General features: G+C 48.2%; 1 protein-coding gene across 5 annotated transcripts in view; it reads left to right on the forward strand.

The window, feature by feature from the left end:
* The window catches only part of VARS2 (valyl-tRNA synthetase 2, mitochondrial), a 45124-nt gene that overhangs the window by 23397 nt on the left and 7636 nt on the right, over positions 1 to 14091 (forward strand). For all 5 annotated transcript variants that reach the window (XM_083159982.1, XM_083159983.1, XM_083159985.1 and 2 more), the window contains exons 19-23: positions 6202 to 6272; positions 7733 to 7858; positions 7952 to 8056; positions 9416 to 9484; positions 9655 to 9733. In XM_083159982.1, coding sequence (XP_083016108.1) covers positions 6202 to 6272; positions 7733 to 7858; positions 7952 to 8056; positions 9416 to 9484; positions 9655 to 9733 — 450 coding nt within the window. The remainder of the gene's footprint in view (positions 1 to 6201; positions 6273 to 7732; positions 7859 to 7951; positions 8057 to 9415; positions 9485 to 9654; positions 9734 to 14091) is intronic.

Consider the following 14091-nt stretch of genomic DNA (forward strand, 5'->3'; position numbering starts at 1 on the left):
TTTTGTGCTGATCAGTATAAATTAACTGATCAGCAACTTTTTGGGGGCGCAGGTTTTTTTATATATATATATACCTGTCACTGCTGCTGCTGCAGTGTCATAGAGTGTTAGATAGTGAGAGATAGAGAGATAGAGAGAGATAGTGACAGAGAGTGATAGAGAGTGCTAAATTTTGTGTCTGCTGCCCCCGCCTTTTGTGCTGATCACTATATCTGAGGTGATCAGCAACTTTTTGGGGGTGCAGAGGTTTTTTTTTTTTTTATATATACCTGCCAGTTGCACTGTCAGTTGCACCAAAGGTTGTGCACCTGCTGGCCCTCACTGGTAATCAGTGTCGCATCACTGATCACCTTTTTTTTTTGTGTGTGTGCTGTGGGGTCTTTTTTTAATTTTTTTTTTACACACACTGTGATTTTGTGGGTGTCCTGTGGCCGCTGTGCGCTGATCAGTGACGTACATCACTGATCATCTTTTTCGGCACAGGGTTGATCTATTTATTTATTTTTTTTTATCAAATTCCTGTTGCCTTTGAGCGCTGTTCAGTGACGGACGTTACTGACCAACATCTGTGCTCAATTTTTGGCGCAGGACCTTTTTTTTTTTTTTTGTTTAACCCCTTCCATTTTTTTTTTTTTAACCCCTTCAATTTTTTTTTTTTAACCCCTTCAATTTTTTTTTTTTTTGTATAAAGTATTTTTTTTTTTCTGCACTACATACACACTACACACTACATACCCCCCGGGTTGAAATAAAGTTTGTACCCCCCCCTACACTATACACGTGTTGAAACATTTCACTACCAGTAACACAAAAATAAAAATGGCATCCCAAATGTCATCCCAAATGTCATCCCAAATGTCATCCCAGTCATCCAGGAGAATGTATTCAGTGGAGGAGGCATATGCCATGCTTGCCTCTGACTCTGACACAGCCAGTGAGGCAAGCGGGGAATTTGAAGGATTCGTCTTAAGCTCCTCTTCCTCCTCTGATGATGAGGGACCCCCTCAAAGACGCCCCCGTAGAGCAGCTGAGACCCCCCCCCCAATAATTGATCTCGTATGGACCCCACCACCAGACAATTTTGAGCCCCAGGTTCCTGAGTTTTTGGCCATGCCAGGAATCCAATTTGATTCCACAGGTCTCAGAGAAATTGACTTTTTCAAATTATTTTTCTCTGATGATTTTATAAATTTAATGGTGGACCAAACTAATTTATATGCCCAGCAGTTTATTGCTCAAAACCCCACGTCATCATTTGCTAGGTGGACCCCTGTAGATGCAGTAGAGATGATGACGTTTTGGGGTCTGGTGTTTCATATGGGCATAGTAAAAAAGCCAGAAATTAGGCAATATTGGAGTACAGATGTTCTGTACAGCACCCCATTTTACCGTATGGCCATGCCCCGGGCTCGATTTGAGACGATTCTTAAATTTATACATTACACCGATAATGCACAGTGCCCACCCAGAGATGATCCCACCTTTGACCGGCTATTCAAAGTCAGGCCGGTCATTGATCATTTCAGTGCCAAATTTGAAGAGGTGTACATCCCTGAAAAATGTATTTGTATCGACGAGTCCCTTATACATTTTAAAGGAAGGGTTAAATTCCGCCAGTACCTTCCCAGTAAGAGGGCAAGGTATGGCATAAAAATGTATAAACTGTGTGAAAGCACCTCAGGGTACACCCACAGGTTTAGGGTTTATGAAGGGAAGGATTCAAGAATTGAACCGCCAGAATGCCCCCCCTCCCTCGTAGGTGTTAGTGGGAAAATTGTCTGGGATTTAGTGCACCCCTTCCTGGATAAAGGTTATCACCTCTATGTGGATAACTTTTACACCAGCATCCCCCTGTTTAAGGCCCTTGGTTCAAGAGGTACAGCAGCTTGCGGTACTGTGCGCAAGAACCAAAGAGGCCTCCCAAAAACGCACATTGCCCAAGTAATGAGAAGGGGTGAAAGCAGGGGAATATGCAAGGAAAATATGTTGTTGGTCAAATATAAGGACAAGAGGGATGTCCTTATACTGACAACAATTCACGGAGACAGTACCACCTCCGTCCCTGTACGAGGTACCAGTACCCACACCTCAAAACCTAATTGTATCCTGGATTACAATAGGTACATGGGCGGAGTGGATCTTTCAGATCAGGTACTGAAGCCGTACAGTGCCCTGCGGAAAACAAAAATCTGGTACAAGAAGGTGGCCGTGTATATCATCCAGATGGCACTGTATAACGCTTACGTGCTATTCCGTTCTACCGGCCAGAGGGGGACATTTATGCACTTTCAAGAGGAAGTCATAAAGGGCCTAATATTTGGGAACCAGCAGGCAGAGGGCCCCAGTACTTCTAGTACTGGCCCCCGTATTGTACCAGGGCAGCATTTTCCTGATGAAATCCCCTCCACTGGAAAAAAGGGCAGGACACAAAAAAGGTGCAAAGTTTGCTATAAAAAGGGAATAAGAAAGCAAACTATTTTCCAGTGTGACACTTGCCCCGACAAACCCGGCCTATGTATAAAGGAGTGTTTTAAAATATACCACACATCTATGGAATACTAGGTTCATAATTTCACCGTGCTTCGGGGGTCTTGCTAATGCCACATAGCACCCACCATTCATTCCACCAGAATCTGAGCCGCAATATCCAAAAATCACTCCTTCCCTTCTGAGTCCTGCCATGCACCCAACTGGTATTTTTTGGTCACATGTGAGGCATTGCCGTACTTGGAAGAAATTGGGGCACAGATTTTGGGGTGCTTTGTCTCCTTCATACCTTCTGAAAATGAAAAATTTTGAGCCAGAACTGCATTTTTGTGTAAAAAAATGTAATTTTTCATTTTCACTGCCCACTTGTATCAAAATTGGTGAAACCCCTGGGGGTTTGAAATGTACACTATACCCCTAGATGAATTCCCTGAGGGGTGTAGTTTGCAAAATGGGGTCACTTGTGGGGGGGTTCCACTGTATTGGTGCTTTGGGGGTCTTGCTAATGCGACATAGCACCCACCATCATTCCACCAGAATTTGTGCTGCAAAATCCAAATATCACTCCTTCCCTTCTGAGTCCTGCCACTTTTTGGTCACACATGAGGCATTGCCGTACTCGGGAGAAATTGGGGCACAGATTTTGGGGTGCTTTGTCTCCTTCATTCCTTCTGAAAATGAAAAATTTTGAGCCAGAACTGCATTTTTGTGTAAAAAAATGTAATTTTTCATTTTCACTGCCCACTTGTATCAAAATTGGTGAAACCCCAGGGGGTTTGAAATGTACACTATACCCCTAGATGAATTCCCTGAGGGGTGTACTTTGCAAAATGGGGTGACTTGTGGGGGGGTTCCACTGTATTGGTGCAACATAGCACCCACCATTCATTCCACCAAAATCTGTGCTGCAAAATCCAAAAATCACTCCTTCCCTTCTGAGTCCTGCCATGCACCCAACTGGTATTTTTTGTTCACATGTGAGGCATTGCCGTACTCGGGAGAAATTGGGGCACAGATTTTGGGGTGCTTTTTCTCCTTCATACCTTCTGAAAATGAAAATTTTTTAGCCAGAACTGCATTTTTGTGTAAAAAAATGTAATTTTTCATGTTCACTGGCCACTTGTATCAAAATTGGTGAAACCCCTGGGGGTTTGAAATGTACACTATACCCCTAGATGAATTCCCTGAGGGGTGTAGTTTGCAAAATGGGGTCACTTGTGGGGGGTTTCCACTGTATTGGTGCTTGGGGGGTCTTGCTAATGCGACATAGCACCCACCAAAATTCAACCAGAATCTGAGCTGCAAAATCCAAAAATCACTCCTTCCCTTCTGAGTCCTGCCATGCACCCAAATGGTATTTTTTGGTCACATGTGAGGCATTGCCGTACTCGGGAGAAATTGGGGCACAGATTTTGGGGTGCTTTGTCTCCTTCATACCTTCTGAAAATGAAAAATTTTGAGCCAGAACTGCATTTTTGTGTAAAAAAATGTAATTTTTCATTTTCACTGCCCACTTGTATCAAAATTGGTGAAACCCCTGGGGGTTTGAAATGTACACTATACCCCTAGATGAATTCCCTGAGGGGTGTAGTTTGCAAAATGGGGTCACTTGTGGGGGGGTTCCACTGTATTGGTGCTTGGGGGGTCTTGCTAATGCGACATAGCACCCACCAAAATTCCACCAGAATCTGAGCTGCAAAATCCAAAAATCACTCCTTCCCTTCTGAGTCCTGCCATGCACCCAACTGGTATTTTTTGTTCACATGTGAGGCATTGCCGTACTCGGGAGAAATTGGGGCACAGATTTTGGGGTGCTTTTTCTCCTTCATACCTTCTGAAAATGAAAAATTTTGAGCCAGAACTGCATTTTTGTGTAAAAAAATGTAATTTTTCATGTTCACTGCCCACTTGTATCAAAATTGGTGAAACCCCTGGGGGTTTGAAATGTACACTATACCACTAGATGAATTCCCTGAGGGGTGTAGTTTGCAAAATGGGGTCACTTGTGGGGGGTTTCCACTGTATTGGTGCTTGGGGGGTCTTGCTAATGCGACATAGCACCCACCAAAATTCAACCAGAATCTGAGCTGCAAAATCCAAAAATCACTCCTTCCCTTCTGAGTCCTGCCATGCACCCAACTGGTATTTTTTGGTCACATGTGAGGCATTGCCGTACTCGGGAGAAATTGGGGCACATATTTTGGGGTGCTTTTTCTCCTTCATACCTTCTGAAAATGAAAAATTTGAGCCAGAACTGCATTTTTGTGTAAAAAAATGTAATTTTTCATTTTCACTGCCCACTTGTATCAAAATTGGTGAAACCCCTGGGGGTTTGAAATGTACACTATACCCCTAGATGAATTCCCTGAGGGGTGTACTTTGCAAAATGGGGTGACTTGTGGGGGGGTTCCACTGTATTGGTGCAACATAGCACCCACCATTCATTCCACCAAAATCTGTGCTGCAAAATCCAAAAATTACTCCTTCCCTTCTGAGTCCTGCCATGCACCCAACTGGTATTTTTTGGTCACATGTGAGGCATTGCCGTACTCGGGAGAAATTGGGGCACAGATTTTGGGGTGCTTTTTCTCCTTCATACCTTCTGAAAATGACAAATTTGGAGCCAGAACAGCATTTTTGTGTAAAAAAAATAATTTTTCATTTTCACTGCCCAGTTGTACCACAATTGGTGAAACCCCTGGGGGTTTGAAATGTACACTATACCCCTAGATGAATTCCCTGAGGGGTGTAGTTTGCAAAATGGGGTCACTTGTGGGGGGGTTCCTAACTTTTAGCATCTTATGGTGCCTAGAAACCTACATGGTGCCTAAAAAATAATCTCATAAAAAGGAGGCTCCAAAATCAAGTAGGTGCTCCTTCTATTATGAAGCCTGTGGTTTGGTCAACGTGCACACTAGGGCCACATATAGGATATTTATGAAAACAAAAGAATTGGGGGAATCAATTTTTAGTCACATTTCTCTAGTAAAATGTACTGTGTTCCTTAGAAAAATGTATTAAAATTGCAAATCTGGAAAAAAAATGAAATTTTGAAATTTCACCTGCACTTTGTTTTAATTCCTGTGAAACACCTAAAGGGTTAACAAACTTCCAAAATGCTGTTTTGAATACTGTGAGGGGTGCAGTTTTTGAAATGGTATCATTTATGGGGGTGTCTCACATACAAGTCCCTCAAAGTCACATCAGAACTGAACTGGTCCCTAAAAAAATCAGTGTTTGAAATTTTCTTGAAAATTTGAGAATTTGCTATTCATATTGTAAGCCTCCTAGTGTCCAAAAAAATTAAAAGGAAGTTGAAATAATGATGTCAACATAAAGTAGACATATGGTCTATGTTAGTTATTAACTATTTTGAGTGGTATGATTATTTGTCTCACAAGCAGAAAATTTAACATTTTGCAAATTGCTAAATTTTCCATTTTTTTACGACATTTTGGTATTTTTCACAAAAAAACACAGACTGTATCGACCCAAATTTACCACTAATTTGAAGTACAATGTGTCACGAAAAAACAATCTCAAAATCACTGGGATAAGTAAAAGCAAAAAAAAGTTATCCCCACTTAAGTGAGACATGTCAGATTTGAAAAAAAGGGCTCTGTCAGGAACGCAAAAACTGGCTCTGTCAGGAAGGGGTTAAAGGTTCAGGTAAACATGAAATGGTATATTGCTCACTGACTTCTTATATTTCAGATCCAGATGTCCTAGATACCTGGTTTTCCTCTGCTCTCTTCCCATTTGCCATGCTGGGGTGGCCTGATCATGTGAGTTGTGTCCTCTCTGGGATGGCTGTACATGGATATGAGATAGAACACTTGCCTGTGTACATTTGGAACCGTTCCGTTTATTCCCTAATGTATGAACTTCTACGGCCAAACTGCCCCTATTGATCCGGAATGCCCCCTATTCACAGCTGTCATCATTATCCATTCTCTCTAGCGTCAGCACTATCCTCACAAACATGCATCTGATATCATCCGTACTTAGCAATACATAGGGGGTAATTCAGACTTGCTCGCTAGGCTGGTATACTGCGCGCCGCTGAACACACCCCACCAACCAAATCCCTACACTACCAGGCAAGCGCATGTGTACGCTTGCACATCCACTCACATGCACAGACGAAAAATCATTCAATGGTCGGTCACCATCGAATGCTTTTTCCTCTGTTCGTAATGAAAAGTAAGTCAGGACTTTTCATTTGGACAGTACCTGACAAATTGGGGGTGGGCACTGACATCATGTGAGGTCAGCCACCCGCCCTGAGCAGGCAGGGGCACGCCTCCAATCCAACGGGCCCTGTTTTTGTGGGAACCCATCAGAACGCCCCCTGCCTGTCACTCAGACAGTAAGCGCCCCGGTTGAGTTCACGAAGGCGCTTGCTGCGGGTGTTTGCACATGCGCATAATTGCATAGGCGCAGACCCCCACCATCGGGGACGAATTCAGATTGTCGATGTAACCCAACTGCATATTGTGTATTTATGCTTCCAGCCTACTTGAGAACGCCCAATTACAACCCTTCAGTGGCATTTAAAGCTTATAAAGCTGGAAGCCAGTCATGAAGGGGTGTGGTATATAGGGTTCCGACAGTCGGGATCCCGAACGTCATTAGCCCAATGTCGGGATCCCGTCTGGCCGGACTCAGACAGCATGGCAAGCGCAACAAAGCCTCTTTCGGGCTCGTTGCGCTCGCCACGCTGTCGTGGACCCCTACAAGGGAGAATAGCCGGTGGCCGTCGGAAACCGTCTGTCGGTGTTTTAACAGTCAGGATCCTGATATCGGTAGTGTTTACTCTAGCTTTTACAGCGGGCAGGGCGCCGGGGGGCAGACCGGGCCCGCCGATGTCACAGCTGGGGGCGGTCCCGGGCCGGCGCCATCATCATAGGGGGCGGACCCGGCCGGCGCCATCATCAAAGGGGGCGGGCCCGGCCGGCGATGCTGGACTTCCCTGCGAGGCTGTTTTAGCGGGGCGCTGCTAGAGGGGCAGGGTGCATTTTGCCCTTTAAAAATCAGACAGGGCGCAGCGCCCCGCTAAAACAGCCTAGCGGGAACACTAATCTGGTAAATGACCGTTGGGATCCCGTCTGTCGGGACCTCGTCTGGCATCCGTCATGAAGACACCCCCGCTCCACTTCCCTTTTGCAGTATAATGAGAGAACCTAAGCTCTGGCCACAGTGATAAACAGGACTCTTACATTATCTCTCTCTCTCTTCCCTACAGACCAAAGATCTTGCAGAGTTTTACCCCAACTCTCTCCTGGAGACGGGCAGTGATCTGCTGTTCTTCTGGGTGGCCCGGATGGTAATGTTAGGAGAGCAGCTCACGGGGCGGTTGCCGTTCGAAGAGGTAACAACAGTCTCTTAATGCGACTGCCCCCGTCACCGGCAAACATTGCGGCTCCTCGTCAGATGACTACCATGTCTCTGTGTGTCCTCACAGGTTCTGCTGCACTCGATGGTCCGAGATGCCCATGGAAGGAAGATGAGCAAGTCTCTGGGAAATGTCCTAGATCCTCTAGATGTGATGACCGGGATCTCTCTGGAGGTACAAATGGAGGTCTTTTCTACAGTGTAGAGCTCTCCGTGTATTGCGTTTCCCGAGTGCTGTCTGATGCTCCATGTGCCGCCAGTTTTAGACATTGATCTAAGTGGTTCCAGGATGTGACCATGGCGGTTATTCCAGTGGATTCGCAAGGCTGTGAATTCAAAGCCTTGCGAGTCCACCAAGCCCCACCCTTCGAATGGTGGCCTGGCTGCCACCCATTTGCAAGGGCGATTCCCTCGCAGGCTCTGCGAATGGTTGTTACACCATAACATTAATTTGCAGCCTAGTGGAATCCACCCACATCATTCAATGGACAGCGACCATCGAATGATGGCGAAGGTGCACGCATATAAAAGTGACTCTGAAGTCACTTACATATGCGTGGACGCTTGGGAGGAAGTGGGCGGGCAGCTGACATCTGGTGATATCAACTGGCCACGCCCACACCCGCATCATCGGGTGAGAATGCCCAGTGCTCTAATGGTAACGCCCTTGAAATGCTGGCCATTCCCATTTGCAAATGGCCCGGCCTGTGGCCCCACACTCCCCACCCGCACACTTGGGTGCATGCACCCTGCGAACACCCTGTCCACCATTGCCGCACGCACCCGGCGTATGCACCTGCGCAGAAATGACCCTGTGCATGCGCATACGCCCACCATCGGGCCCCAAAGGGACCTGAATTAGGCCCTATGTTACCCAGGCACAACTCTGTGCCCTCTATGAAACACACCAATGCCAACATATCTTTCTTGTCAGTACGGACGGTGTAATGGTTAGCATTACTGCCTCACAGCGCTGGGGTCATGGGTTTCAATCCCACCGTGGCCCTAACTGTGTGGAGTTTGTATATTCTCCCCGTGCTTGCGTGGGTTTCCTCCGGGTGCTCCGGTTTCCTCCCACAATCCAAAAATAACTGCTAGGCTAATTGGCTCCCAACAAAATTAACCCTAGAATGTCTGTGTGTGCGTGTACATGTGGTAGGGAATATAGATTGTAAGCTCCGCTGGGGCAGGGACTGAGGTGAGTGTTTTAATATTCTCTGTAAAGCGCTGCGGAATATGTATGCGCTATTTATAAATAACTGGTAATAAATAATTAATTGCACACAATGCGGACAGAGCGTAACCCAAAGTTCGGTCTCTTTCTCTCTACTGCCCCACATGGTCTACCCCATGCACTACAGTTTTTGTTGCTTCATACAGAACATACAAGTTTAAGATACAGTAAATGCCAGGGACTGTACTGAAGGTGTCTCCACCATCCAGTAGCTCAAACTAGCATCGAGTGTGTTTCACCTGTATATGTTTTCTCTGGAACCCATTGTACTCATATCTAACTGGTATTCTCACATTACAGAACCTGCGCAAGAAGCTAAAAGAGGGGAATTTGGATCCACGGGAGTTTAAAATAGCGGAGTCTGCCTTGGTAAGATGCTCTCCTCTATAGTACGTAGGTCCAAAGTAACTGTGGGTGTCTTTATCAGTGAGACCAGAACTGTACAGCTTGTAAAATGTACATAGGGTTAAATAGACATTGGGAGTCAGCAGCAGCAATGGGTTCCTCTGCATTTTGCCTTAATTGCGTTTTCGTTCCAGGTAAAAGATTATCCACACGGCATCCCGGAGTGTGGGACAGATGCTCTGAGGTTCGCCCTCTGCTCCCATAGGATACACGGTGAGAAAAAAAAATGATTTTTTTCATTCATGCCAATGGTGGTCACTGGGACAGTGGGGTGTGGGTGGAGCTTCAGCTACAGGCACCAAGTAGAATAGAGTTCAAGTGCAGCCCAGGCTCCTCCTCCTCCACGCCCCTACAGGCTCCAGTTGTTTCTTGGTGCCTCAAGGCACAGGTACCATTGGACAGGGCTCCGTGCCCTGTCTGAAATCTTCATTTTTATTTGAATTTTTTTTTTTTACACGGAGACAGCGTTACGCTGCTCCCCTGTGGCTGGCAGCGGCGCGCTGACTTTCATAGCCAGACCCGCCGCTCTCCTCATGACACGGAGGACGCCGCGCTCCACCACAGGTAAGCGGGCCCTCCATGTGAGGGGACGCGCGCACCATTTTATGTGCGCACCGCTAGCGGTCGAGTCACCGGGCGGGGTGCAGCCCGGGTGACCCTGGCAGTGGCACCCAGTCTTTTCTGCGCGGCCACTAGACCACCAGGGAGCCGTACTGTGGAGCGCCATTTTTGTTAATGGCGCAGGGCACTGATGGTTCCAGGGGAGGCGGGGCCTTGATCCACAGCTCCCCGCCTCCACGCTCAGAGCGGCATAACGCTGTTTCCCGCCTGAGCTTAGCTTCCCCACGCCCCAGCAGCGTACTGAAGACGCCATTACGCGGGACTACACTGTGGGAGAAGTGCACCGGAATCCCTGCTCCTCTACACGCTACAGGAACAGTTTTTTTCTGCAGCCCTCTGTACCTCAGTATTTAGCTGAGTGTCAGAGAGTATAGTGTCTTTTCTACTGTCATCCATCTGTATACCTTTATAGTTTCAGAGGGTGTTACTGTCCACTGTATTATTGTAACCAGTGCACACAGGGCCTGTCTGTGTTAAAATGTCACAGAAAAACCCCAAAGCAAAGCCAGCTAGGGATTCACCTAAGCTGCATGCTTATACATGCACTAACTGTAAGGAGAATTATTCCTCCATACAGGAGCAAGCTGGTTTGTGTGAACGCTGTTCTGCACAGGACTCCCTGGGGGGCCCCTCAGTCCCAACACATGGGGAACCCAGTTGGGCTTCCACTCTCTCAGCAGCCATGAAGGAGTTAGCTACTCAGTTAGCTGCAAACAGAGAGTCTGCTGCGCAGCCATTGCCAGCTCAGCCTGCTGTTGCTGCATCAGAGCCGGCCTGGGTACAGGGCTTATCCTCCTCTGTTCAGGATTTAGTCCAGGTGTCTGCTTCTCTGCAATCTGCATTGAGGGCTCCACCTAAACGCAAAGCACAAGCTCCTTTAGCCTCTAACCAATCAGATGCTGGGGATGACTTGGACGACCAGGTGCTGGTCGACACAGACGATGATGTTGACATAGATGATGTTGACATAGATGAACCTGATAAGGAGGAAAGAATGACCCAGTCCAGAGTAGACTCCTTAGTTAAGGCTGTTAGGATGTCTCTCAATATACAGGACACCCAGGCCACAGCACCTGACACACTTCTTTTTAAAAAGAAAAAGGAGTTGGCTCTTTTTCCCTCAAATTCAGACTTAAATGAGGTCTTATCTGAAGCGTGGCAACACCCTAACAAAAAGTTTTTAGTGTCCAAACGCCTGATTTCCTTCTTCCCGTTCGCTCCAGCGGACCGTAAGAAATGGGAGGAGCCTCCACAGGTTGATGCTCACGTAGCCCGCCTAGTTAAGGCTACTACCCTTCCCATTCCTACAGTGGCCTCTCTTAAAGATCCTACTGATAGGAAGATTGAACACTGCCTAAAATCAGTGTTCTCCAATGCTGGCGTGTCAGCAAGACCAGCTATGGCCTCAGCCTGGGTAGCAAAGGCAATTGCAACTTGGGCTGACTCCCTGCAGGAGCAGATTTCCTCAGGTACACGTCGCTCTGAATTGTTATCAACGGTGGACCTCATTAGGGAAGGGGCCACATACCTGGAAGAGGCAGCGATAGATGCAGCTGCCCTCTCCTCAAAAATTTCAGCTTCTTCAATTGCTGCCCGGCGTGCACTGTGGCTGCGTACTTGGAACGCAGATTCTGATTCCAAAAAGGCATTAGAGGCCCTTCCATTCTCAGGGGAGGTTCTGTTCGGCTCTGAGCTGGACAAGATTGTAGCCACCATTGCAACGTCCAAAACAGCTTTTCTGCCTTCGGCACCGGCTAGGCCTAGATCTCAGTCCTTTCGGACCTTCCGTCCACAGGGGAGGCCCAGGGGTCAGCCTTCATCAAGGGCGCAGGCCCCCACAAGGCGTCCATCCGCTCCCAAGACCAAACAGTCCTGGGCGGGTCGCCGTCAGGCCCCAAAACAGGCCGACAAGCATGAGGATCAGGCGGCCCACCAACCACATCAGGTGGGCGGTCGCCTGTTGTCATTTGCCGGGGTTTGGCAGGCCACTACCACCGACAGGTGGGTAAACACCATAGTGGCCCAGGGTTACTCCCTCTCCTTTCAGGGGCGTCCGCCATCTCGGTTTTTCACAACAAGCATGCCCCGGGAGAAGGACAGAGCGGCTGCTCTGACCAGCTCCATTCATACCCTGCTGGCAGCAGGGGTCATAGTACCTGTCCCACTTTCTCAGCGAGGAGCAGGTTTCTACTCAAGCCTGTTCCTGGTGACAAAGCCGGACGGGTCATACCGGCCCATCCTCAATCTGAAGGGCCTGAACAAACATCTCTATATTCCCAAGTTCAGGATGGAGTCCCTCAGGTCTATCCTGCAATCTCTGGAATCGGGGGACTTCATGGCATCCCTGGACATCCAGGATGCCTACCTCCATGTGCCAATTCGATCGGACAGCCAGTGCTACCTCAGGTTTGCAGTCAAAAGCAACCACTACCAGTTCATAGCCCTCCCCTTCGGGCTGTCGACCGCGCCACGAATCTTTACAAAGATTATGGCCACCATGGCGGCGGCCCTAAGGGCCCAGGGCGTTCGTCTACTACCATATCTAGACGACCTCTTGATACTGGCTCAATCCGCACAGACACTCCAGAGGCATCTGGAGCTCTAACGGTTTCCCTTCTGCAGACCCACGGCTGGCTCATAAATTGGAAAAAATCCTCAACAACCCCATCACAGCGGATGGTGCATCTAGGAGCCTTGATAGACACAAAAACTCTCAGGGTTTACCTGCCGGAGGACAAGTGGATACTCCTCAGAGACCTCCTGAAACTCTTCCTGAAGCAACACAGGGTCTCTGTGCACCTGTGCATGAAAGTCCTAGGCAAGATGGTCTCTTGTTACGACATGGCGTAATTTGCGCAGTTCCATTCCAGGCCCCTGCAGAGGGAAATGCTGCGTCACTGGAACCGTTCCCAACCAAGCCTGAAATCGCAGACCTTTGTTCTGTCCAGGCAGACACGTCTGTCGCTCACATGGTGGCTCAGTCCTCTAAACCTTCAAAAAGGGCGCCAGTTTGTCATCCCTCAATGGGTGATGTTAACAACGGACGCCAGCCTCCGAGGGTGGGGAGCTGTTCTGGCAGAACATTCCTTCCAAGGCCGTTGGTCGAGGGAGGAGGCGCTGCTACCAATAAACATACTGGAGCTAAGAGCCATCCTGCTAGCCCTCAAGTCAGCAGGCCCTCTGATTCACTCCAAACCGGTGAAGATTCAATCAGACAATGCCACTGCGGTGGCATACGTCAACCACCAGGGGGGGACCAGGAGCCTAGCAGCCATGAGGGAGGTAACATCGATTCTGCAGTGGGCAGAACATCACCTGTTAGCTTTGTCAGCGGTACACATACCAGGGGTTCAGAACTGGGAGGCTGATTTTCTGAGCCGCCAGGAGGTACAGTCAGGCGAATGGGGGCTCCACGAGGATGTGTTCCAGGAACTAGTCAACAGATGGGGACCGCAAATAGACCTAATGGCCTCAAGCGTCAACAAAAAGTTACCCCGCTACGGGGCTCGCTCCAGGGACCCACAGGCATATCTGGTGGATGCCCTGTCGGCTCCATGGCCATTCTCCCTGGTCTACATTTTTCCTCCAGTGGCACTGCTGCCAAGAGTCCTCAGGCGCCTCAAACAAGAAGGGACCACAGCAATCCTCCTGGCCCCAGACTGGCCCCGCAGAGCCTGGTACTCAGACCTTCGGGAGATGTCTCTGCAGCCACCTTGGAGACTGCCAGCTCGTCCGGACTTGCTAGTACAAGGACCATGCCTTCATCCGAATCTAGGCAGACTAGCTTTGACGGCGTGGCTCTTGAAACGGAAGTTTTAAGAGAGAAGGGATTTTCATTACCGGTCATAAAAACCATGATAGCAGCAAGGAAACCTGCTTCTTCCCGGATCTACTATCGAATCTGGAATGCCTTTTTCACCTGGTGTGCGAAGAAGAACCTTCCGCCTAGG

Source organism: Crinia signifera, chromosome 9 (assembly GCF_055691185.1).
Source record: "Crinia signifera chromosome 9, ASM5569118v1, whole genome shotgun sequence".
In the NCBI taxonomy this organism is placed as follows: domain Eukaryota; kingdom Metazoa; phylum Chordata; class Amphibia; order Anura; family Myobatrachidae; genus Crinia; species Crinia signifera.